The 26,585-nt window shown below is 53.4% G+C and overlaps 1 protein-coding gene across 1 annotated transcript; it reads left to right on the top strand.

Moving 5' to 3' along the window:
- Positions 1–2,690: 2,690 nt before the first annotated feature.
- Positions 2,691–26,585, top strand: NELFA (negative elongation factor complex member A). The gene is made up of 11 exons (XM_032633398.1): positions 2,691–2,979; positions 18,615–18,786; positions 20,080–20,241; positions 21,601–21,690; positions 23,146–23,276; positions 23,366–23,435; positions 23,611–23,699; positions 24,476–24,587; positions 25,303–25,586; positions 25,697–25,796; positions 25,904–26,585. The coding sequence occupies exons 1-11, from the start codon at positions 2,770–2,772 to the stop codon at positions 26,086–26,088; spliced, it is 1,605 nt and encodes a 534-aa protein (XP_032489289.1). The 5' UTR covers positions 2,691–2,769; the 3' UTR covers positions 26,089–26,585.

Genomic DNA, 26,585 nt, shown 5'->3' with positions numbered 1-26,585 from the left:
AAAGAAATTAGGTTACAGAATACGTTTATACATCGTGTGCGTGCTATTTACAATGTAATGACTACAGACACAACATACTTTTAAGTGTAATCTTCATTGTTAGCATTCTCTCTATCACTTTAAGTCTAGATAATCAAGCCCTGATCTGTGGCATTTGCCAATATCCGTGGTGTAAGTACTCCCACCTTTGCTGCGTTCGAGCTGCCAGTGGGTTATCTGTGAAAGTGGGGTTCGATGAGAAGCGCGGTGTACGTTATACAGACCTCCGCCATCCCAGTCAGTTACAACAGACATACAGAAATGGGTAATAGTGAATGAATGCAATAAAATGAAGTTACTTTTTTTAAAAAATTTATTTTATTTTTGGCTGCATTGGGTCTTTGTTGCTGCGCGTGGGCTTTCTCTAGTTGCGGCAAGCGGGGGCTACTCTTCATTGTGGTGCACGGGCTTCTCATTGCGGTGGCTTCTCTTGTTGCAGAGCACGGGCTCTAGGCGCACAGGCTTCAGTAGTTGTGGCTTGTGGGCTCTAGAGCGCAGGCTCAGTAGTTGTGGCTCACGGGCTTAGTTGCTCTGCGGCATGTGGGATCTTCCTGGACCAGGGATCGAACCCGTGTCCCCTGCATTGGCAGGCGGATTCTTAACCACTGCACCACCAGGGAAGCCCTGAAGTTACATTTTTAACAATGGCAGTGTTTAATGACAAGCTTATAAAATTCCTGAAAATTTAGCAATTGGCTCTCGCAAGCCTGTGTCAACTGTGGGAAGTGAACCAGCACAGTCCGCCTAGAGAACTTTTAACAGCCCTCTTTAACACTACCTGGTGACCTCTGGCCAACACCCCGACTCTGGGGTATGCACCTCCCAGACTCTTACATGTAGTCTGAGAGGACCTTGTAGGAGGGTCCTCACTGTAGACTGTCCATAGGGTGGGGCAACTGGAAGCAAGGTGAGGGTTTCATCCTAGGGGGATGGAAAGCTAAAATGTGGATCCAAGATCAGCACAATCGCACCTGTCCACCAAAGACACCAACATACACGTAACAGTACTTTATGTCTGACACACACATCAGGACACAGTTTCAACACGTCGTAGTGCTGGGCTTCGGGATTGCTGGCGGAAGGAAGAAAAACCGACTCAAGTAGAATAAAAGCAGAGTCGGGCCTCACTCCAATCTCGGAGGACAGCAGGCTTGATGGGAAGGGTCTGGACTGCTGACCTCTCCACCGCCCAGGTACCTGAAGACGGGTGAGGCACTGGGTGCTCCCTGACCCTCTCTCCTCACAGGTCTGGATGAAGTGGAAAGGCTGGGGCGCTGTGGCTCTGGTGGCAGAGGGGGATCTGAAGGGGGGCTCGTACACAGGTACTCTTTCCGGAGATGATGAGGTCCGGGCCCAAGCTGTGGGTGGGAGGGGGCAGAGGAAGAGATATAGCGGCTGGGACGGGAGGAGCCAGGAGGCCGGGCTGGGGGACCCCCCTGCACCACGAGCTGTCCCCTGTCTGGGGCACCCTTTCTCCTGCTCACTGCATGCGACTTCTTTTCACTTGAGGGGCAGCGTGCCCTCCTCGGAAAAGGGCCCCGGCCACACCTGGTACAGCAGTCCCCACCCCTCTCGGTCTGCCAACAAGCTTGGGAGCACCTCCAAGTTTGCTGTCCTCATCCACAAGAGGTACTAGCCCGATTCTGGGCGCTATGACACAGATCTCTAGGCACAGGCAAGGAAGCCGGCCTGCGGGGAACAAAGGGGTGAACAAAGGGGTCGGCCAGGCAGGAGCTCCCTCCCTCCAGGGAGAGGGCACCGCTGTGGGCTGAAGCCCCAGTTCTGTGCTGTCCTTGATTATGCACAAGCCTGGCTGGGGTCTGTGGCTGGTAAGAACCGCATCCCAAGGCAGGGCTGACTCCCTGGGGGCCGGACCGCTGGTGTCCCCCCCACCCCGTTCTGGCATCTGGAAAGGGCAGGCCCAGACCCGGTAGGTGCGGGGCCGCGCGCGCTGCCTGGAGAAGGCCGCCTGCAGCTAAGCCCGAGGACGCGGGTCAGGCGCGGGCGTCATCACTCAGTCCTGTCTTGGGACAAAGCACTGGGGACCAGAGAGGCTGCCAGGCTTGAGAAAGCTCACCCAGGAGCCTGCAGGCCTGATGTGCAGGGTATGCGGCACTCCCGTCACTCGGTCCCCCCGCCCGCCTCCTCTGGATCGCCGACCCCGCAAGGGCGAAGGTTTGGGCCCGACTCGCTCACTACTGTGTCCCCAGCAATTCGAACTGTGCCAGGCACGTCGCAGGTGTTCAGAGCACGCGGTCTGTCTAGGGAACGGACGAGAGCTGGACCCCACCCGACTCTATTTGGCAAATATTTCCCTAAATGTCTTTCTGACCTCGACAACCTCGCTCCCAGCGGCGCGGAACCCCACCGTCCTGGCCGCCCCCCGGCGGCCGTCCGTGGAGGGGCGGGGCCCCTCGCCAGCCGCCGCGTCGGGGTTCCGTCCACTTCAGGGCTGAAGGGGGCGTAGGTCGGCCGAGCCAGCCCACTCCTCTGCTAACGTCATCTTCCGCGGCCCTCGAGATCGGGCCACGGGCGCCGCCATGTTACGTTACGGCGGCCGGCGGACGGTCCTCGCGCCGCCGCGAAGCGTCTCTCCGAGGCCCCGCCTCCTCTGGTGACGTCACAGCCGCTCGCCCTGCGGGCGCCGCCATGTTGAGGGTCCTCGCCGCGGGCGCGTAGGTGTCCTCATAAGATGCCGGCTCGGCAGTGGCCGGCTTTTTCCCCCTCAAGATGGCGTCTATGCGGGAGAGCGACACGGGCCTGTGGCTGCACAACAAGCTGGGGGCCACGGACGAGCTGTGGGCGCCGCCCAGCATCGCGTCCCTGCTCACGGCTGCGGTTATCGACAACATCCGCCTCTGTTTCCACGGCCTCTCGTCGGCCGTGAAGCTCAAGCTGCTGCTCGGGACGCTGCACCTCCCGCGCCGCACGGTGGACGAGGTGAGGCGGGCGGCGGTGCGGACGCGGGGCCGGTCTCCCCCTCGGGGCCGCGCCTCCCCGGGACCCGAGACGCCGGCCCTAGCGGACCCTCCTCCCCCGCTCCCGTCCCCTCCCCTCCCCCCTCCCGCCCCTCGGACCCTCGCAGTTCGCGGACCCGTTCCCCCTCCTCACCGCCCCCCCGCGGTGGACGCGAGCCCTAGCTGCCCGCCTGCACCTGTCGGAGCCGCGGGCGAGGTGCCCGGACGGGGGGAGGGGGGGAGGGCTGTCGGGGGCCCGCCTCGGGCTCAGCGCCCACCTCGGTTTTCTTGCTTTCACCTGTCGGGGTACCCACCCGGTTCGGTCACCCTGCGCACTGGGTTCTTGCCACACGCTCGTGTTCTTGCATCGTCCTCATCAGTGGGTCTGTCCGACTTGTTCTCTGCTTGTTTTCCTTAACGGTAAATTGTGTCGCTTTGTGCGCAAAGTAAGTAGTTTTTCAAAATGTTGAGGCGCCGTAGTTGTTTAAACGTTCCCCAACTACTGTCGCAGTGACTGCCCCGTTATTGTAGTTGATAGTTGGTTTTTTTTATATATAACGTGTACAAGAAAAACAGAATAAAGTTGTGTCCAGAGACCTCCCCCACCTGTTCCGGATCACAACCCTTGCCCTCTCCCCTCGCTCACTTTGGGAGGTGATCACTTCTCTGCCATTCCTTGTGATTTATCAGTTGTATAGGCGTTTTTCAGCAGTACAGTTTGGTTTTGCCTGGCTTGAACTTAATGTTACGGTATCATATCGTGTGTTTCGCGTGAGTGATGTGGGTGTGTCTGTCTTCTTCGTGTTGACACCTTGACACATTCATCCAACCTGCGGCCCCGCTGTGGTTTAATTTTCACTGCTGACTAGTGTCCCATTCTCTGAGTATGCCAGTGGTTGGGCATCTTTTCATGTGCTCATTATTTGATGTCCTTTTTTGTTAATTGTTCAAGAAAAAATTTTCCCCCGATGTATTTTTTTCATTGCTTTGTAGGAGTTTTATTTATTATTATTTTTTAAACATTTATTTATTGCCGCACTGCCCGGCTTGCAGGATCTTAGTTCCCGGACCAGGGGTTGAACCCTAGCAGTGGAAACGTGGAGTCCTAACCACTGGACCGCCAGGGAATTCCCGCTTTGTACGAGTTTTTTAAAAAGTAAATTTTGAATAGCAGCCTTTTTTCGGATGTGTATGTTGCAGATTTCTTCCAGTTGTGTCTTGATTTAGCTTTCTCCATGGAGCCTTCAGAGTCACAGAAGCTCTTAGCTGTATCTAAGCAGGTGTACTCTTAGGATATGCTTCCCTGCTGGGGGGCCGAGGGTGGGAACTCCCTGTTGTCTTGTCAGAGATGTCCAGTTTTGCCTTCCGCCTATACAGAGGCTTTCTCCTGTGCAGAGTCCTCCAAGAACCTGGCCTGGGGTGGGTGGAAGTTTGTCTCCCGCATAACCTGTTTATTAACCATACTTGTCCTGAGTTCATGGCCAAAACTTTAAATAAGAAAAAGCCATTTTTGGCCGAAGCCGTGTTGGGATCGAAGCCTGGCCACAATGCTTGCCCTTGAACAGGTCTCAGTAATTAAGGATCTTAAGGGAAGTGAGAGAACGCAGGAACAAAGGAAAAGCAGTTAAGAAATGGTAGTTCGGCGATAAAGCAGAGTCCTAGTTCTTCCTCCAGGGATGTAAGTAATAATCTGATACACATCTTCTGAGTTCTGCAAGAGCTAAGACCCCCACCCAGGCGGAGGGTGGAATGATGACCTTGAGCCATGTGACTTGCGTCAACCACCAAAGCCCCCTCATGAATATGCATGTACCCTTAGCTTGAAACTTCCTCACTTTTGGCGCCGGGAAAGATCCTGCTGTTCCCCTTACTGGCTGCGAGGAATACATCCTTCCTTCTTCTTGGCTTGGTGTGTCTTTTGACTCAACACTCATCAAGAGGTGAACCCGGTTTGGGGGTAACAATTGTAGTAGATGTGAACATGAATGAATACTGAATTTTATCAAATGTTCATAATGTCCATTGACATATAGTTTGCCACATTTACAGAATAGCATTGTGTTTTTTGTTTTTGTTTTTGTTTTTTGGCTGCCTTGGGTCTTCACTGATGGGCGGGCTTTCTCTAGTTGTGGCGAGCAGGGGCTACTCCTTGTTGCGGTGCGCGGGCTTCTCATTGCGGTGGCTTCTCTTGTTGCGGAGCACGGGCTCTAGGCACGCGGGCTTCAGTAGTTGTGGCACGTGGGCTCAGTAGTTGTGGCTCGCGGGCTCTAGAGCACAGGCGCAGTAGTTGTGGCGCACGGGCTTAGGTGCTCCGCGGCACATGGGATCTTCCCAGACCAAGGATGGAGCCCGTGTCCTCTGCATTGGCAGGTGGATTCTTAACCACTGCGCCACCAGGGAGGTCCCAGAATAGCATTAGCTGTTAACCAACCTGGCATATCCCTAACTTGGTCGTTTTATATGTAGGATTTTATTGTTCTGGTATTTTGTGTAGGAATCTTGTATCTGTGATCATGGGTGAGATTAACCTCTAATTTTACTTTCCCAGACTGTCTTTGTCAGATATTGGTGTTGAAGTTATGCTACCCTTATAAAAGGAGTGGTAATGTATCTTCTATTTTCTCTTCTTTGGAAAGTTTGTCTAACAATGGAATTATTTCTTTCTAAATGTTTGGTAGAACTTAGTGATAAAGCCATCTGGGGGCCTGGATTTTCTTTGTGGGAACATATTTTAGTGTTGATGCTTGGTTTTATGTTCTTCGTAAGTAAAATTTTCTGGATATTATATATTTTCTAGTGATTTGGCAGTTCCTATTGAAACTTCAAATGTATTAGCATAAAGCAGATAATAACATTCTCTTATCATTTTTTTTTTTTTTTTCTTTTTGCGGTACGCGGGCCTCTCACTGTTGTGGCCTCTCCCGTTGCGGAGCACAGGCTCCGGACGCACAGGCCCAGCGGCCATGGCTCACGGGCCCAGCCGCTCCGCGGCATGTGGGATCCTCCCGGACCGGGACACGAACCCGTGTCCCCTGCATCGGCAGGCGGACTCTCAACCACTGCGCCGCCAGGGAAGCCCCTCTTATCATTTTAAAAAAAAATGTTTATTTTGGCTGTGCTGGGTCTTCGTTGCAGCTTGCGGACTCTTAGTTGCGGCATGCATGTGGGATCTAGTTCCTTGACCAGGGATTGAACCTGGGCCCCCTGCACTGGGAGTGCAGAGTCTTACCCACTGGACCACCAGGGAGGTCCCACAGGTTATTTTACTTATTTATTCGGTTGCACTGGGAGTTAAGTTGCAGCATTCGGGCTCCTTAGTTGTGGCATGTGAACTCTTAGTTACGGCATGCATGTGGGATCTAGTTCCCTGACCAGGGATCGAACCCAGGGTTCGAACCCTGACCAGGGATCAAACCCAGGCCCCCTGCATTGGGAGCACGGAGTCTTATCCACTGCGCCACCAGTGAAGTCCTGGTTATTTTCTAATCACTGCGTCCTACGAGTTTTGTTAGTGTTTTCATTACCAAGTCACAATATTTTGTAATTTCTATGATGATTTCCTCACTGACCCTTTTGTAATTTAGAAATGTTTCTTAATCTCCATACATTGGAGGGAGGGAGGTTTTAGTTATGTTTTTACGAGTGATTTCTGGCTGGATTGAGTGCTTGTCAGCGAATATAGTCTATATTATTTCAGTCATTTGAAATTTAAGATTTGCTTAATGGCAAAATATATGGTCAGTTTTTGTAAACATTGCAAGTGAGTTTCAGAAGCATTTTTATGATCGAGTTTTGTGATCCATTGCCCAGTATATGTTCATTCGGTCAAATTTGTTTAATCGTGTTGTACAGGTCTACTGTATTCTTACTGATTTAAAAAAATTTATCAGTTAATGAGGGGATGTGTTTATCTCTGTTGTGATTATGGATTTGTCTAGTCCTTATAGTTTTATCAACTTTTGCTTTCTACATTTTGAGGTTATGTTATCAGGTGCACACACGTTTGGAATTGTTACTGTTGCCTTGTGAACTGAACCATGGATCTTTATATAGCGGTCTCTATAGTTGGTAATGTTCTGTCTACTTTTGTCCAGCATTGATATAGGTAATCCAGCTTTCTTTCATTGATTTTTTAAAATACATAGTTTGTTCTTGGATTCTGTCTGCATTACAAGAAATTATAATGAAGAACTTGCTTAGCTAGGTTGAAAATGAACTAGGCCATTCTGGATAATTTAGTTTCCTGAAAGGCATTTTTAGTATATATTCAGTGTTAAACAACAAAACAAAACAAACTTTCCAAAACATCCCAATTCACTTAGCTATTTTAATTATCTTTCTTTAGGGTCTGATACCTTAGGGGATAACATTCTGAAGATTAAGCTTTTTTACCTGGGACCATAGATACAGGGGGACTAGATGGCTGGGCTGTGTGTGTTCGGCACTGCATTAGCCAGGGGTCTCCAGAGAAACAGAACAAACAGGATGCGTGTGTACCTTACGTATACCTATATATAACATATGGGAGGGAGCGGGGAGAGTTGCTGGTTTTTATTGAAAGGAATTGGCTCACAAAAGCCTCCTGAGAAGTCCCGGGAGCTGCAGCCAGAAAGTGTGAGACCCAGGAGAGCTAAAGTGTAGTTCCAGTCTAAAAAGCCAGCAGGTCGGAGACCCAAGAAGAGCCAGTATTTCATCCAAGTCCCAAGACTGGAAAAGACCGAAGTCTCAGTTCAACAGCCAGGCAGAAGGAGTTCCGTCTTACTCAGCCTGTTGGTTCGGTTCAGGTCTTCAATTGATTGAATGAGGGACATCACATTAGGGAGGGCAGTCTGCAATCCAGATGTTAATCTCATCCAGAAACACCCTCATAGACACACCAAGAATAACTTTTGACCCCTTGGCCGGGACATATAAAAGTAAACATCGTACACAGCGTCTGCTACAACTGGAGTTTCTTAATGAAATCTCGAAACCAGTTCACTTGTTTTGTGATGTATCTATTTCTCTTAAAAGCTAAGTCAGCAACAGTTCTTAACTAATAGGAGGGAAGAGGAAAAGAGATTTTAATGGTCCAGTATTTTAGTTTATTCAGTGAGGGGTACAGAAGTGATTTAGGGCCCCTGCTCTCAGAGAATTTAGAATTTGGTCCAGGAAGTAAGAATGATGTCAGGAGGCAATGTACATGAGGTGTTTTGCTAACTACAGAGTGTCGTAAAATGTAAATACTGACTTCATAATGTTTTAGCTATATTTGAAAGGGCTTTGAGGAACCTGTAAATGCTGCTGCTGATAAAACCAGTGACCCCTCTTGTCCAAGTCCTTAGCATTGCCAGCAAAGGAAGTTTTAGGGAGAGTTTTAGGGCTGCCTGAGGTAACTCTTTAATATGTAAAATTATCCAACTCGTGAGACTGCTGTGGGAAGCCTGGGGATTCCAGTGATCAGTGACTGGGATAGCTACGTATTTATCACCTGGGGTAACAGATCAGGCCAGCTGCCAAGTGAATAAGAAACAGTGTTTCCCCAAGGACATGTCACAGTTGTGAATTGTCACAGCATGCCCTTTAATCACTATGGCTGCCTTATTCACTGAGAAACTCTGTTGTCTAAAAATCACAGACTTGGGCTTCCCTGGTGGCGCAATGGTTAAGAATCCGCCTGCCAACGCAGGCGACACAGGTTCGAGCCCTGGTCCAGGAAGATCCCACATGCTGCGGAGCAGTTGGGCCCGTGTGCCACAACTACTGAGCCTGCGCTCTAGAGCCCGTGAGCCACAACTACTGAGCCCACGTGCCACAACTACTGAAGCCCATGCGCCTAGAGCCTGTGCTCCGCAACAAGAGAAGCCACCCCTCACCACAACTAGAGAAAGCCCGCGCACAGCAACAAAGACCCAACGCAGCCAAAAATAAATAAATTTTTTAAAAAATGAAAATCACAGACTCTCGGAAACTGCTGTTTAAAGTCATATCAGTAATAGTGAAACATCCCACTTGTGCTTGGAGGATCTAAGACACTTTGACACAAAGAAGCAGCCTCAGTTTCCAGCCCAGGTGCAGAGGCTCGGATAAGGGGTGTGTGAGCATGACACCCACGTCTCTCACTGTTGTTGTTTCTTTTTTTTTTTTTTTTTTTTTTTTTTACTGTTGTTGTTTCTAAGGAAACTGGACCCAGGTCCACCTGACAGTTCTGACACTGACCTTTTACACACAGACTCACCACTTCATTGGAATTTTACCTAAACTCCACTGTCCCCCAGAGTCAAGTACCTCAGTCATTTCCTTTCTGTGGTCGGGTGCCCATAGTGCCTCTGGCGTGGGGCTCCAGTGGTCCCAGCGAGTCAGTAACTTGATGTCAGGCCATAGGATTGCCCCTGAGGGCCTTGGGCCCATTGGCCCAGGACAGTGGCTTCACTCTGTAGTTCTGCAATTTCCTAGGATGTGTTTTGGTGAAAAAATTTTTTAAAATTTATCCTACAAAGTTTGTTGGGCTTCTTGAAATTGTGATTATCTTTCATCTGTTAATTCTTAACAATTTCCTCTATAGACCTTGCCTTGGTCCCAGTTTCTGTTCCCTTTCTCTCTGAATCTCCAGTCAGGTGTGTGGGAGACTTCCCTCTGTTTTCTGTGCAGCCTCTTTGGTATTTTCAAGCCGTTTTTTTCCCTGCCTGTTATGATCTGGGTAGCATCGGACTTATTCCGTCTCTTTCTTATTCTGTTGTTAAACTTATTTACTGATTTCCCTTCAAAGTCTCTTCTGTTTAGCTTCTCTGTTTTATTCCCACATCCTACTCCACTTTCCCCATAGGTGGCAACTTGCCCTCTTCTCTTCTGTTACGTGTTTTTTTGTGAGTGTTCTTTAAAAATGTGTATTGTTTTTAGGGACTTTTTTCATTTGAAGTATAATTGACATAAACCTTGAAAGTGTACAGTGTGATGTGCACACCTGTAAAGCCATTACAGTGAAGATAACATTCTCCTCCTGCCTCTTTGTAACCGTCCTGTCCCTCTCCCTGTGCTGAGTAATCACCGATCTCCTTTCTGTCTCCATAGCTTGGTTGGCATTTCCTGGAATGTTACATTAATAGTGCTGTTTTTGTCTGGCTCTCAGCATCCTTATCTTGAGTTCACGCTTGTGTTTTGTGTATTAGTAGCTCGTAACTCTTCCTGCCGAGTAGTGTCCCTCTGAATGGACATGTTTACATGTATGGACAGGTCCTTGTGTGGACTGTCGCCGCTTCTCTAGAGGAGACACCTGGGAGAGGACGGGCAGGTCCCCTGCTAGGAGACTGCTGAACTGCTTTCCAGGGTGCTTGTATCATTTCAGTATCCCCAGAGGATTGTGAAGGTCATGGTGGGTTTTTTTAATGCAAACACTCTAGTAGGTTTCAGTTTACGTTTCCATGGTGACTAAAGGTGGTGAGGCTTTCTGGTAAAGTGTTTGCTCAAATTGGGGTGGGGGGATGCATGTATTTTTAATTGATATAAATTCTGTTGTCTTACATATCTCAGTTTTTGTAAACAAAATGTGTTTTTAATATCCACTTGTGTTGCGTTCATCTAACCCTAGGGTTGGCAAACTGAGGCCTGTGACTTGTTTTCTGTACAGTCTGTAAACTAAGAATGTTTTGAGCATTATTAAAGGGTTAGTGAAAAAAGATGAGACAGAGCTGCGTAGCCCCCAGGGCCTGAAATAGTCAGTCTCTGGCCCTTTACAGAAAAGTGTGCCAACTCCTGACCTGCTCAGCTGCACCCTGACTGTCGCCACCCCCATGCATGCCGCCCTCCAGCACTGATAGCAGGCTGCCCGCAGCTCAGCCACAGCAGTCATGCTGTGACACAAAGCTCCTTACCCGTGGGTTGCTGTGAACATTTACTTGGAATCTATGCCCAGGAGTGGGATTGTTGGGTCATAGAAGGTATTTGCGTAAGTGGTGGCATTGAGGTGCCCGCACTGTGGGCACCTGTGCCATCTCCCTCACCCCCCAGCACTTGGCCTTGTCCACTTTTCTGCTTTTGCAAATCAGTGGTTGGAAAGTGCTGCGGTGTGTTCATTTGGGTTTTTTTCCAGTTCATTTGAGGTATCTGTGGCTGCGTTTGCTGCCGTCTCAGATTTCCTCTTTGTACGTTGCCCATTAATAACCCCTGCCTGTGTTTTATTGGGGTTGCTATCCTCTTGTTGATTTGCGGGGCCTCTTTGTATATTTTAATGTTGAACACTGCTGGTTTTGAACATTACAGAGCCATCTGCCTGCTAGACTTCCCATTTGCTCATCACCTTTCCTTTAAGGCACAGTAGTATGTTTTTGGCTCATGGTTTGTGTTTTGAAGTTTTGTTTAAGAAGTCATTAAATGTGCTGCTTTTGTTTCTCCTCACTTTGTAGCTCTCCTGTTCAGAGATCCACCTCTAATGCCTCAGTACTACCTACACCTCATTTGTGTGGTTGGATGGGGAGAAGGTGTTATTTTTCTCTGTTCTGAGCCCAGGGTTCCCAGCCATGCGTTGAAATGCAAGCCAACTCTCCTTTTCTTGTGGATTTGTGGTGCCATGTGTGTCTGTGTGTGTGATGTTCCAGCAGCCCACGCCAGTCTGCCCTCTTGGCAAGAACTGGGAGCCCCTCACTTACTCTGCATCTGTCTCCCCCCAGAGACCCATAAAAGCTTATTACTAGGAGAGTGCGAAAGGCAGGATTCTCACTGAGGATTTTATTTAATCTAAAGGCTCAGGCTCCCATAGCAAAAATACCATAAACTTGGTGATTTACATAATAGACATTTATTTTCTTACAATTTTGGATGATGGAAAGAAAGCCCACGATGAACTGTTCGTCTGAGCTGGCTGACTCAGTTTCTTGTGAGGGCCCTCTTCCTGGCTTGCAGATGGCAGCCTTCCGGCTGTGTGCTCAGCCGTGGCAGGAGAGAGCGAGCCCTGCCCTGGGGGCTCTGTTATAAGGACACTAATCCCATTCATCAAGGCCCAGCCCTCACACCTAGTCACCTCCCAAAGATTAGGGTTTCAGCATGTGAACTTGAGGGGGGACACAAACATTCAGCTCACAACAGTGGTCTTTTTTGTCTTTAACCTCCCCTTTTTTTCTCCTCAAACGTTTTTGTAAAATCTTGTCCAGTTGCCTCATGGTAGTTATATTAGTTTGCAGTAAAGTACCATAGAGTAAGATGTCTTTGAACAACGAAGTGTGTTATCTCACAGCTCTGAGTGGCCAGGAGTCAAATCCATGCCTCTCTCTGAACTTCTCGTGGCCTCAGGTGTTCTTTGGCTGGTAGGGGCATTGCTCTAGTCCCGTGACCAGCTTCTCCACAGGAGCCTTCATGTCATCTTCCCTCTGTGTGTGTTCATCTCTGTCCAGATACCCCCCCCTTTTTTTTTTTTTTGCGTTACACAGGCCTCTCACTGTTGTGGCCTCTCCCACTTACGGAGCACAGGCTCCGGACGCGCAGGCTCAGCGGCCATGGCTCACGGGCCCAGCCGCTCCGCGGCACGTGGGATCCTCCCAGACCGGGGCACGAACCCGGGTCCCCTGCATCGGCAGGCGGACTCTCAACCACTGCGCCACCAGGGAAGCCCCCCCCTTTTTATAAGGATGCTAGTTGTGTTGGATTACGACCCATTTGAATGACCTCATTTTAACTCGATGACCTCCATAAAGGCCCTGTCTCCAAATAAGGTCAGATTCTGAGGTCCTGGGGTAAGGACTCCAACAAATCTTGAAGGGGCACAGTTCAACCTATAGCAGTAGGTTTTTGTGAACACAAGTGAGTCCTCAGTTTCTTTAGTGCTCACCTGTGAGCTTTTTGAGACCAGGTCCTGTGTCTTGTGTGTCTCTGTATCCCTAATACCCCACTTTGCCAGGCCCTTAGTGGAGGGGGCCCCCGTGTCTGTAGGATGGATGAGTTATAGAGATTCACACTAATTGCAAATCCGTCTTGGTGATGCTTCCATACCAGTGCCCACGCTGTAGCTGCATTCTTTTTCCTGCCTCACAGGACCTACTTTATCTACTTGGTCTCCCGTCCCGTTGGTGGACATGCAGCTGTTTCCTGTCTTTTGCTGCAGTGAATCCTCTCAGGTGTGCAAGGTAACTAGAGGATACATTCTTCTTCTTCTTTTTTTTTTGTAGTTTTTATTTATTTTTATTGAAATATATTAATAATTGACTTAACGGTGTTGTGTTTCAGGGGTACAGCAAAGTGATTCAGTTACACATACACGCATACACGCATACATACATATTCTTTTTCAGATTCTTTTCCCTTATAGGGTATTACAAAATATTGAGTGTAGTTTCCTGTGCTATACAGTAGGTCCTTGTTGGTTATCTCTTTTATATATAGTAGTGTGTATATTTTAATCCCAAACTCCTAATTTATTTCTCCCTCCCCTGCTTTGGTAACCATAAGTTTGTTTTCTATGTCTGTGGGTCTATTTCTGTTTTGTGTGTAAGTTCATTTGTATCATTTTTCTTAGATTTCACAAATAAATAATATCATACAATATTTGTCTTTTTTTGACTTCACTTAGTATGATAATCTCTGGGTCCATCCCTGGCATTATTTCATTGTTTTTATGTCTGAGTAATGTTCCATTGTATATATGTACCGCATGTTCTTTATCCGTTCCTCTGTTGATGGACACTTAGGTTGCTTCCGTGTCCTGGCTGTTGTAAGTAGTGCTGCGGTGAACACTGGGGTGTGTGTACCTTTTAGAGTTAGAGTTTTTGCCTTATATATGCCCAGGAGTGGGATTGTAGGATCATACGGTAGCTCTATTTTTAGTTTTTTGTAGAACCTCCATACTGTTCTCCATAGTGGCTGCACCAGTTTACATCCCCACCAACAGTGTAGGAGAGGGGTCCCTTTTCTCCACAGCCTCTCCAGCATTTATTACTTGTAGACTTTTTGATGATGGCCGTTCTGACCGGCGTGAGGTGGTACCTCATTGTACTTCTGATTTGCATTTCTCTAATAATTACCGATGTTGAGCATCTTTTCATGTGCCTTTGGGCCGTTTGTATGTCTTCTTTGAAGAAATGTCTATTTAGATCTTCTACCTATTTTTTGATTTGGTTTTTTTTATATTGAGTTTTATGAGCTGTTTGTATATTTTGGAGATTAATCCCTTGTTGGTTGCATCATTTACAAATATTTTCTCCATTTTGTAGGTTGTCTTTTTGTTCATGGTTCCTTTATTTTTGTTTTTGTTCCCATTACTCTAGGAGATGGATCCAAAAATATATTGCTGTGATTTATGTCAAAAAGTGTTCTGCCTGTGTTTTCCTCTAAGAGTTTTATAGTATCGGGTCTTGCATTTAGATCTCTAATCCAGAGGATAAATTCTAGGAGGTGCTAATTGCTCAGGCAAAAAGCATATACGTCATAAATTGTGATGAGTATCACTAAAATAAAGTTAGTAGAGGGAATTCCCTGGCGGTCCAGTGGTTAGGACTCATGCTTTCACTGCCGAGGGCGTGGGTTCGATCCTTGGTCGGGGAACTAAGATCCTGCAAGCTGCGCCGTGCGGCCAAAAATTTAAAAGAATAAATAAAATAAACTTAGTAGAGGTTATGCCCATTGAAGTTCTTGTCAGTGTGTGGTCGCCTGCTCCCTGGGAGGTGTTCTCGCTCCTGCCAGACGCTGTTCCGAGTGCTGAATCCCCAGATGTCTGCGAGCCACTGCTGCTAACGCACCGCCAGGCTGTCCTGGGAGTGCTGACAGATTCGGGGTTTGGCCTGAGATGGTTGGACTCTGGAGCGTGTGCCACAGAGCCCTTCGCCATCATGCCCGTCCTCCCAGGCGGGCCAGCAGGGGCCACCCCGCTCCGCCCTGCCCATCCCTGAAGTGGGAATTGTATCTCCTCCTACGTTTATTTTGCATTTCTCTTATGTTGAATGAGGCTGAGCATCCTTGGCATTTTTTAAAGTTTTAAATCATTTTTCTAGTGGTAAACTTAAAAAATTGACATGTAAGATCAATCTCTATATATGTGTGTTTGTTCTTTATATATATAGACATCTATAAAATATACACACTCATATATATGTGTGCATTTTTTTTTAATTGCCTGTGATAGGAGTTGCAAAGTATTTTTTTCACCCAGTTTGCCATTTCTCTTGATTTAATTCAGGGAATTTGGAGCTTTTTGGTGGTTTTCCATGGGAAAAATACTTAAGTAGTAAAATTCAAATTCATGTCTTTTATGGCTCCTTGGTTTAGAATCATAACTACAGAGGGCTTCTTCCTTAGCAGTCATACAAAAGAAAGACTTCTATGGTTTCTCCTTGTGCTTTTACAGTCTCATTTCTCAAATTGAAATCTGATCCATTTGAAGTTTATCTGGGAATAAAGTGAGAGGTAAGGAACGTATTTAATCAGGTGGCATTTGTAATTTTAATGTCTGGTAAAATCGATCTTCCTCTTGTTACCTTAAAAAAAATTTTTTTTCTTATTTTTGTTTATTGCTTTTCTCATAGGAAGTTTAGAATCAGATTGTCCAGTTCTGTGAAGAAAATATTTCTGCAACTTGAGTGGGATCACCCTAGACTTACAGATTACTGAGGGAAAGTGTCTGTCTTTATGGTATTGAAAGCACCATACACCTTGTCATCCATTCAAGCATTTTGGGGGGCTCCTTGTCATTGTAATGCATTCTTAGAGATTTAGTGACGTCTTCAGTCTATTTTGAGGTATGGTCTTTTTATTGATTTTGTTACCTCTTGTTGTCTTGCTGTGTCTTGAGCTCATTTCTCTGCTTTATGTCCTTAGTTTAGAGAGTTTAAAAAGTCATGGCGCTCTACCTGGTCATAAGCGTCGTGTGCTCAGTAGAAGCGTGTCTAGCGGTTATTGGTGTTTTCTGTCCTGTCCTCTTTCCGTTTGACTCTCGGTTCCTTGTCTGCTGGTTCCTCCACTATTGTGACTCCTCTGAACTGAAGCACATGCTTCCTGGCCCAGCTTTTACAGGAGCTCCGTGTCAGGGAGGGCCAGAGCCGTGTTCCAGGTGACAAGGACCGTCCCTTGGTCACAGGCCTGCCCTTGCCGGCCCACTGCCAGGCTGCCCCCTCCAGAGACAGCTCAGCTGTGCTTCCTGGGCACCCGGACTTCTGACATCTGGGAACATGGTGCCCAACCAGGGCCAGGGACACTCCCGCCTCCAGGCAGGAGCCCAGGTGTGACGCCAACTTGGGAGACGTCTGCAGCTTGCCTTATGGCCCCCTGTTTTTTTCCTCATACAGTTTCTCAAACTGAGATATTCGCATAGGATTCATTCTTTTAAAGTGTACAAATCCGTGGTTATGGTACATCACGGTGCATCAGATTTCAGGTCATTGCCACTTCCTGACACCAGAACGTTTTCGTCTCTCTGCGAAGGAAACCCCTAGCTCACTGGCAGTCACTCCCTGTCCCCACCCCAGCCCCAGGACCACCGTCCCACCCCCCGGGCCTGTGGGTGACCTGTCCTGGACGTTTCACACGCACAGAGCCATCCGGCGTGTGCTCTCTCAGGTCTGGCTGCTTTCACAGAGCTTCATGTTTCACGGTTCACCACATCGTCACGTCGTGTGTCTTTTTATTGCCAAATAATGTTTCTTTGTATAGATAAACCACATTTTGGTCATCCATTCATCAGATGATGGCCTTGGAGTTGCTTCCACTTTGGGGTTGTTACGAATACAGCCAGCCATTCGCGTGTGAGTTTTCGGGTAGACGTACGTTTTCGGTTCTTTTGGGTCTGTACCTGGGAGTGGAGTTGTTAGCTCACGTGGTTATCTGTCATTTTTCTTTTAAATTTGGCCGCGCGGCCTTGTGGATCTCAGTTCCCCGGCCAGGGGTTGAACCCGTGCCTCAGCTGTGCAAACACAGAGTCCGAACCACTAGACCACCAGGGAGCTGCCCGTCTGTCCTTCTGGGGAAGCGCCAGATGGCTTCTCCAATGGCCGCACCATCTTACAGCCTGCGCCCTGCCCCAGGCAGCGTCAGAGGGCTGCAGGTCCCCTGCCCCTTGGCCCTCTCTGCAGTTCTGGGCTCGGACGTGGGAGGTAGCTCCTCCTGCTGGGCCACCTCAGTTCCATTTGCAGGCTCCCCCCTCCCCATCACCTGGGCGTCCCCTCACGCGCAGTGTGTGTGTGTCTCTTGTTCCTAATGCTCTGGGGTGACTGCCGAGGGCGCAGCCTGCCATCTGTGTGGAGCTACTTAGTTTGGGACTTAGGTATGAGGGGGGGCTTCTTTGTTATGTTTTTCATATAACTTTAGTTTGCCAGGGACACGTTTTCACTCTTTAACTCATAGTAAGTGACAGATAAAATTGTTTTTCATTTCGTGCCTTTTGGTTTTGTTTTTGCGGTACACCGGCCTCTCACTGTTGGCCTTTTGTTTTTAATGTAGGAAAGAGTTGATAGCTCAGCTAAATACAAGGGGGGAAGGTGGTAGACGGGCTCATCCTTCTAAAACATCAAAAAAGCCCCCAGCACAAACGTTAAAAGTAAATAAGCGTTTACCATTTTTGCCACACGTCAAAAGAACTTATTTCCATGTATTTCAAGAGACAGCCTTTTAGAGTTGGGTCAGCTGGCACCCGGCCCTGTGCTTGGCCAAGGGGAGGCACCCAGCCTCAGGCGGGAATGCCAGAGCCTTGACGCTTCGACCTCGGCTGCGCGTGGGCCTGGGGGGATGCGGGGCTCAGCCAGGCATTCCGTCTGGACCACCGCCGGAGGCGGGCCGGGGCTTCCGGGGCAGGTGAGGGGATCCTGATTCCTGAGGGTGGTGGGAAGCTGGGCATGAGGGTTCAGCCAGAGCCTGAGGGGATGGATGTATCAGCGCAGGCGAGGGGGAGCTGCCAGGTGAGGGGTGACAGGTGGACCAGGAGCTTGGGTGGGAGAGGGCAGGTGTGAGGGGGGCCGTGTTCAGGCTTGGGCCCGCGTCTGGGCCTTAAGCAGCGGTGACCGCGGGCCGCTGTGGCCACTTGAACCTGTGGGAGGAAGCGGCACCTCGAGCGCAGCAGACACGCCGGCCACGGCCTGTCCCCGGAGCCAGGTCCTCGGGGGGGACCGGCCTCCTGCGGGCTCTCCTCTGTCACGTGAGCCCGTCACATGGCCATGGGGCGTGTGGGGACTTGGCCCTGTTCTCCCAGCGGCCTTCCGTACCCAGTCCCTTCCCAGCCGCCGCAGGTGCCGAGCCGCGGCGTTGGCCTGCCCACCCCGGTGCTCCCCACACCGCTCCCCACACCCCAGACGCCCCAGTGGCAGGTTCCCCAGTAGGGGGCGGGAACGGCCCCCCCATCCTGGGCGGCCCTTCTGTTTGCCGGGCCGCTGCACCGGATGGCGGTGGGGAGATGCGCGGGCAGCCGGCGAGGTGTGGGCATGCGGCGGGGGGTGGGGGGGGGGGGGGGTGGGGGGGGGTGTGTGTGGGTGTGGCTCTCCTGAGGGCGGGGCCGGCATGGGGGCGGTGGCTGAAGAGGCTGGGCCCCGCCCCGTGCGCGCAGAAGCTCCGGCGGGCTTGAAGGGGGCTCCTTCCCGTGTCTGAACGAGCAAAGGTGCGCCCCGCAGGCCTGAGCCAGGGGTGGCAGGGTGGGGTCGGCGACAAGGACTGCCATCTCTCCTCTCCCGGCAGATGAAGGGTGCCCTCACAGAGATCATCCAGCTCGCCACCCTGGACTCGGACCCCTGGGTTCTCATGGTGGCCGACATTCTGAAGTCCTTTCCTGACACCGGATCTCTTAACCTTGACCTCGAAGAGCAGAATCCCAACGTTCAGGATATTTTAGGAGAACTTAGAGAAAAGGGTAGGTTGGGTGTGTTTGCTTTACGCTGGGTGGAGGGAGATGGGTCGTCCTTTAAACCCTCTTTTGTAACATGAGTTTGACTTCGAGAGTGTCACGTGCCGTGCTGTGTAGTGCTGGCTGTATCCGTGCACCCCTGCCCCGGGCGCTGCTGGCTGGCTTCTGGCCAGTCTTTGACAGGAGCAGCCCAGAGGCTCCCTCCTCACTGTCCGTGCTTTATCTTTCACATTCACGCACCCCTCTCCGCACTCAGCTCCATGAGGGCACGGGCTCTGCCCACTCAGAGCCTAGAACGTTCCCTGGCATGGAGTAGATGCTCATAACTGTGTGTTGAAAATATCAGCAGTTTACTTGTCTGGAACACGAACTGAAAACCACTTAGAACATATAAAGATGGGAAGGTCTGTTCCTCCCCGGAATTCCTCTCCTAGTTTGGAGAATTGGAACTGCAGCCCTTTAAAGATGGAACCTGTGCCCCTGCGGTCCCGCAGGGGCAGTGGCCTGGCCGTCCCCAGGGGTGGTTGCCAGTGCCTCTTCTTAACTGCGAGATGATCGCTTTTACTCTGTAGGCTTTCGCTTGTCTTGTAACTGCCCACAAGCTACATGGATGCTTCCAGAGCATTGGAACGCAAACCCAAGATGTTTCTGTCCTGGTGATTAGCTGGATGAGGGTCCAGACAGGTCCACGCCCTCCTGGGTGTCCTCTCTCTGGTGGGAGGGGCCTGCTCTGTCTTCTACCCAGGGGCTTCTGGGCGTGCCTCCCGGGGGCAGGAAGAACAGCGGTGGCACTGGTGTCTGCTCCCCACCCAGGGCCTTCTCCCGAGCTCTAACTGCCTGGTAAACCCACAGACGTGGGGAACGTGCCTGGGTGCTTCTTGTGAGGGCCAGGATTCAGAGGGTCCAGGAGAAACCATCTGTGGGGGCCGTGGGGACTGAGGGGGAACCCAGGATGGCCACGGGCTTCCCCTTCCTACAGTGCTTGCTCTAGGGGTGCACAGAGCCCCTTCCAAACGTAGCTGATGGACATCTGTGGTGGGGCCCGGGTGCTTCTGCCTTTAAAAAGCTCCACGGGGATTCTGCTGAGCCCTCCTGTCCTGTCCTTGACCTTTGGCCCAGGTTGGTGGCCTTGACTGTGGCCTTTGGCAGGCAGGCAGTGGATACTTGTTTTCTGTTTTGAGATCGAAGCAGAAGCTCCACTGCTATAAACAGGAAACTGTGCGTTTTCATATTCGCGGTGAAAATCGGGCCTGTGTAAGGGAAATGCACCTCCTAACGTGTTGGTTCTCGAACGAGCAGTGAACGAGTGTGAGGCGTCGGCCATGCTCCCGCTGGAGTGCCAGTACTTGAATAAAAACGCCCTGACGACCCTCGCTGGGCCCCTCACTCCCCCAGTGAAACATTTTCAGTTGAAAAGGAAGCCGAAGAGTGCCACGCTGAGGGCCGAGCTCCTGCAGAAATGTGAGTCCCGCTGTCGGCACGCGGGTGTGGGGCGGGTGCGCCTGGCCTAGGGGGCACTGTGACTCGTGGGGACCCTCCTCAGCGGGGGCTGCCTTGCCCGGCCTGGAAGGTCCAGCAGATTTGGGAAAACTGACTGCCGAGCAAATCATGCTTTTGTTCCATGTCTGTAGTTTTTATTTTTAGATTTCTTTTTAGGTTTTATGGTACTTAACTGTCTTTTAAAGACAAGAGTTCTACGTAGTTTTTTTTTTATTAGAAATTTATTGATTGCTATGCTAAACTGTGTGTTCTAAAAATCTACTTTAGAAACTTCCGAATTTTCAGGTTAAAATATTTGTAATCTTTGTTCCAAAAATGAAATCTGTACCAACTGAGTCACACAGGTGATGAGACAGGCAGCCTGGAAGAGATTGGAGAGGCTGGGTCCTAACTCCCGTAGCCCTGCCACATTCTTGCAGATGATCTCAATTTGGCTTTAAAGATGTTTGGTCATTTTATTCATGTTTTTTAAAGTAGTGGTTTCTAAAATGTACATGGACGATACTTGCTCGGAAAAAGGCCAGGAAATGGATTCCTTTGACTGGTAGCAGAACTTTTACTGCAAGTGGCTATGGTGTTGGTATTAATAACCCGTATAAATGCCCTGTTTTCAAAGAACCCCAATAAAACACAGCAGCCATCGTGACTCTCGGTTCCGGATGGACAGCGTCCTGGGGTCAGCCCTGCGCTGTGGCTTCATGGAACTGGCAGTGCGCGGCCCGGGCCCCCAGCCCCCCACGGCAGAACCTGGTGCCGGGTGGGCGTGGGGCTCCGTCCCTCCCCGAGCTTGTTTCCTGCCTCGCGTTGATGCTTCTGTGAAGGGAAGGGTGAGGTTGTGCCAGGCGACCACCCACCAGTGAGGACGCTTCATCGGGGCCCCTCCCGCACCCCACCCCGGGAGGTGCAGCCTCCAGGGCCCTACTTGCTGCAAGTGTAGTTCTCTACACCAGGCGTCCCCAACCCCGGGGCCACGGCCCGGTACCACGGGCTGTTAGGAGCCGGGCTGCGCAGCAGGAGGTGAGCGGCGGGCGAAGGAGCGAGCGAAGCTTCATCCGCCGCTCCCCGCCGCTCGCGTTACCTCCTGAACCATCCCCCGCCAACCCCAGTACGAGGAAAAATTGTCTTCCACGAAACCGAAACCGGTCCCTGTTGCCAAAAAGGTTGGGGACCGCTGCCCTACACAGAAAGCATAGTTGTAAGTTTGAAAGCAGACAAGCGAGCGTTTGTGCTCCAGTCCTTACAACTCGACCTTCTTTGTAAATCCCACGGATGGAGGCGCTGTCATCGGTGGGCACTGACGCAGGCCACCTTGTCTTACAGCCACCGAGACCGCCCAGCAGCTGAAGAGGAGTGCGGGGGTGCCCTTCCATGCCAAGGGCCGGGGGCTGCTGCGGAAGATGGACACCACGAGTAAGGCCGGGCCGCTGCGGGGTCGGAGGGGAGGGCTCGCCCTTCCTCGGGAGCACAGTCGTTGAACTTTGACCTGACTGGGCCACGGGCCCTGCGGTGCTGCCGGCTCTGTTGTGTGAAATGAGGGGGGCTCTTCCGCTTACGGAGGGTCCGGAAGGCTCCGCCTGAGATGAGGAAAGACCGGGATTGGAGGGAGACGCTCAGTCTCGGTTCTCGCTCATCCTTATGGCCGTGGAGGGCATGGGCCGCCGCCTCCGCCCCAGGTCCTGCCGCCTGCGGCCCCGTGCCCGCCCCAGGTTCTCCGTGGGGCGAGGGCTCTGCAAGCTCGAGGCTGACCGGGCCGCCGTCGTGTCGTCGGGTCTGCGCCCTCGTCCCTCCCTCGGGGCCGGAGCGCACCTCTTGCTCCCTGCCCACCCCACGCTGCCCAGGCCCAGGGCCGACCGGACAGGGCAGGTGGGTCGGTGAGAGCTGCAGCCAGGCTGCCACAGGAGCCTGAGGGGGCTCGTGGGGGTCCTCCCTGCGGGGCCCACAGCACTCAGGTGGGAGCTGCCGTCTTGGTGTCGGCCGACTCGGCACTGTGGTGGTGGGGGGGCCCGGTCCCGTCTCCTCAGGGCCCGCTGTTGCCCCGGGTGCCCCTGGAAGTGCATCAGGTTGACATGGGGCCCTCACTGTAATGTCCCTGCCTGCCCCCCACGTGCCAGTCCCCCTGACAAAGCTCCCCTCACCTTCCTTTCCACACTCCGGCCGGGCGCCCCGACCCAGCGTGCCCACGGTGTGGTTCAGGGGTGCTTCCTGCTTCCCTGCCCTGTCCCATTGGCCGTGCCAAGGGGCCACCTGTGCACCGGGCCTGGGATGCCGTACATGATCTTGGTGTGAGTCAGCCCTGGTGTCTGCTCGCTGAGCACTGGGGCGGGCCCCAGTGGCAGGAATGGGGAGGCACTGGATGCCTGGGGAAGGGGCCAGGCCCCCTTCAGAAGGAGCCGTTCCTCATGTGTCAGGTGCCTTCCCCTTGAGAGAGATGAGGGACCGGGCCCAGGGGAAGAGGGAGGGTGATTCTGGCTGCAGCGTGGGGCCTCTAGCCTGTAACACATCTGTTAACCCCGAGGTGCAAGAAAGAAATGGAAGCTGAGAGTCCTGTCTGTGGTGATAAAGGACTCGGTGTGTTACGGTCGATGGGTGCAGGTGTGGCGTCTCTGTTGGTTTGGCAACTTGGGCAGAGACGTCAGTTTGGCTGTGGTGTCGCTGGTTGCCACGGCGTGGGCGGGCCGACCCGATGCCCCGGTGCTTGGGCACAGGGAGGTGCCCCTGGCACCTGCCCTCGCGGAGGCGCAGCACTTCGGGGGAGCACTTGGCAGGCCGGCAGGGGCGGCTCTGGCAGAGACGGGCAAGCGGAATACGCGGCGGTGGCCGAGTAGCCGCTCTGCGAGGCCCCCTGACGGCCCATCCTCTCCGCAGCCCCGCTCAAAGGCATCCCGAAGCAGGCGCCCTTCCGAAGCCCCACCGCCCCCAGCGTCTTCAGCCCCGCGGGGAACCGCACTGCCATCCCGCCGTCCAGGACGCCCCTGCGGAAGGAGAGGGGCGTGAAGGTGGGCGTGTCCCCTGGCAGCCCCGCCCGCACGGGACCAGCCGCGCTCCTTCCGCGGGGCTGAGGGTGGGCTTCTGTCTGTGTCGGCAGCTCCTCGACATCTCCGAGCTCGATATGGTCGGGGCCGGCCGGGAGGCCAAGAGGAGGAGGAAGACCCTGGGTGCGTATTGGGGCCTGTCCGCCCGCGGAGGCCCTGGTCTCTCGTCTGCCGAGACCGAGACCGCCTCCGGCTGGAGAGGGGCGAGCCTGCGGGGCAGACCTGTCCTCAGAGTCACCGCCGCCTCGGGCCGGGAGGGCCGCCGCCCGGGGCGCTGAGGCCTGTGCTCTGACCGCAGACGCGGAGACGGTGGAGAAGCCAGCCAAGGAAGAGACGGTCGTGGAGAACGCCACCCCCGACTACGCGGCCGGCCTGGTGTCCACACAGGTGAGGGCTGCAGGGCGGCGGGCGGCCGGAGCACGTGCCCCCATTCCCAGCGTTAGCCGCGGAGGCACGTTCCGTGGGAGCACACGCGTGGATGCACACGTATGTACGTGGACACACGCAGAAGAGGTGGCGCGGCGGGGCGCTGGCGTGCCCGCGGGCCCAGGTTTGGACAGCGCCACGCGCTCAGGGCTCCTCGGCGTCCCCTGTCCCGCAGGGGTGGTAGGGCGGCCTTGCGGGAGGCCCCTCGCTGCCGGTGCGGCCTGCCTGGAGGGGCTGGGCAGCCAGGCGCCGTGTGTCACGTCGGTCATTTTTGGGTGGTGGGAAACTTCTCATTGCAGAGCTGTGTTTTCTTACTTTATTGAAAGGAGTGTCTTCCTTTTCTCATATGCTTTTGTGGTTTAAAAAAAAAAATTTCTTCTTACCTCAAATATGGCTGGATTGGGAGGGTCCCTAACCAAACAGGGACAGCCTCGCCCCACCCCGCGCCCTCCCAACAAGGCAGCTCCAGGATGGGGGCGGCGGCGGGGCCGGATGCTTGGGGCCCAGCACTGCTGAGCACGGGGCTCCTGGCCTGGAGCAGTCTCCATCCCTGGGGACAGCAGTGCCCCCGGTCCTGCTCCGGGGGGTGGGGGCCCTCCTGTGGGGCTGGAGGTTCGGGTTCACGCTGGGCCGAGACGCTGAGGCCCACAGAGGAGCCGGCCCCATCCAGGACTGGGAGAGGCTCACGCTGAGCCCCCGGGCTGCTTTTGAGAGGAACCACGGTCTCTGTCTTCTAGAAACTCGGGTCTCTGAACAACGAGCCTGCACTGCCGTCCACGAGCTACCTGCCGGCTACACCCAGTGTGGTCCCTGCCTCATCCTACATCCCCAGCTCCGAGGCCCCGCCAGGTGAGCGGGCACCCAGAGCGGCCAGCACCTACCAGGCAGGGAGCAGCATCTTCCCAGGACTCGCCCACGTGGTGCTTCCTTGGGTGTCAGGACCTCTGCTGGTACCGCCGGGGCCGGAAGACCCTCTTGCCCAGCACGAGCTTCGAGAAGTAAACCCAGGGGTTTCAGCTGCTTTGCCCTTCACGGGGCCAGACAGGCAGCGCCCCTTGTGCGGTGCCAGGCGTGAGGCCCAGTGTGTGAGCGGGAGGCGGGCTGCTGAGGTTGCGGTGCCTCAGGGTCCGGGGTCCTCACGTAGCCCTACAGTTTGAGAAAGGAGGCGCGGAAGGAAAGGTAGAGGGGGATCCGTGGGTTCTGCTCCGAGGCGTTTGCTCCCCGGGCTCAGCGTCGCCTGCCCGGGGCGGGGGAGCTTGGCCTCGGGGAGAGGGTGGCCAGAGAGGGCCTGGGGGTCAGGTAGGCTTGCTGGGCTCCAGGAAGCAGCCCTCCGTCCCCTCGCCAGCACCCAGGAGCCCACTAGCACCTGGACGTCTTACCTGCTGGTCTCAGAAGGCCTGAGCCCTCTGGCTCCCGGCTGGGGCTCTCGGGGGCATGTGCCCCGTGCCCAGAGGCGCCGCCCGGGGCTCGCACCCCAGCTGCGGGCAGGAGGGCCCAGGCACTTCTCTCGGAGGTGGGGTCCCTGGCCCTGCCGGCCGCCCCCCAGGCCTCGCTCTGCTTGCAGCCCCGCCTGCCCGGGAAGCCAGCCTGCAGGCCAGCCGGCCCCCCGAGGAGCCCAGCGCCCCCAGCCCCGCGCTGCCGGCACAGTTCAAGCAGAGGGCGCCCCTGTACAACAGCGGCCTCAGCCCTGCAGCGCCCACACCTGCGGCGCCCACCTCGCCCCTGACGCCCACCACGCCCCCGGCCATCGCCCCCGCCACCCAGACGCCTCCGGTGGCCATGGTGGCCCCCCAGGCCCAGGCCCAGCCCCCCGCCCAGCAGCAGCCCAAGAAGAACCTGTCACTCACGGTAGGTGTGTGGGGCGGGGGTGGGGTGGGGTGGGGTGTGTGTGTGTGCGGCCCCGCCCGCAGCAGGGGCGCCGGCAGGGCCCAGCACCCAGCCCTGCTCCTCCACCGCAGAGAGAGCAGATGTTTGCCGCGCAGGAGATGTTCAAGACGGCCAACAAGGTCACACGGCCCGAGAAGGCCCTCATCCTGGGCTTCATGGCTGGCTCCCGAGGTGGGTCCGCGGCCGGCCCTGGGGGGTGGGGGGCCCGGGTCCTGCGGGAGTTGGGGGATGCCCCCGCGCCCCCAGGCCCCCGCCCAAGCGGCCCCTGCCCCCCTCAGAGAACCCGTGCCAGGAGCAGGGCGACGTGATCCAGATCAAGCTGAGCGAGCACACAGAGGACCTGCCCAAGTCGGACGGCCAGGGCAGCACCACCATGCTGGTGGACACGGTCTTCGAGATGAACTACGCCACGGGCCAGTGGACGCGCTTCAAGAAGTACAAGCCCATGGCCAACGCGTCCTAGGCCGCCGCCGTGCCAGCGAGGCCCAGCCCACTTGAGCTCTGGATTCAGTTTCTCTGGGGTGTTTTGGACTTTCTAAATTTTAACATGGGTCCCTTTTGTGTGACTTCAGACACTTCTCTGCATTCGGTGTTACAGTTCTGAATGCTAAACTTAGCCCCGAGAGGTGTAACTTCCTAATCTTGGCGCCAGCTCTGCCCGTTAGACTTCCGCCTTTTCTCGTGTTTTCTTCAGTCCCGCTGAGTGCGAGAGAGGGCCTTTCTTGCTCGTGCATCCCCCTCCCCGCCCGCGCGGCTGAGGGACCAAAGGTGGCGCCTGGTGTGTCTGAGAACGGGGCGGGGACGGCCGCCAGTGCCCAGGGATGGGGGATGCCAGGACACGCTCACCACCCACAGGTTTTCTATTTGTCTTTTGTACCGTTGTGAGCATTTAAGACCAGTCCTTGGGTACCTGTTTTCATTGTAAAAACTACCTAATTAAAGTTTAGCTTTTCTAAAGAA

The sequence above is a fragment of the Phocoena sinus genome, chromosome 5, assembly GCF_008692025.1.
Source record: "Phocoena sinus isolate mPhoSin1 chromosome 5, mPhoSin1.pri, whole genome shotgun sequence".
NCBI classification, from domain to species: Eukaryota; Metazoa; Chordata; class Mammalia; order Artiodactyla; family Phocoenidae; genus Phocoena; species Phocoena sinus.
The sequence above is the reverse complement of the archived record's forward strand: the minus strand, read 5'-3'. Positions and strand labels throughout refer to the sequence as shown.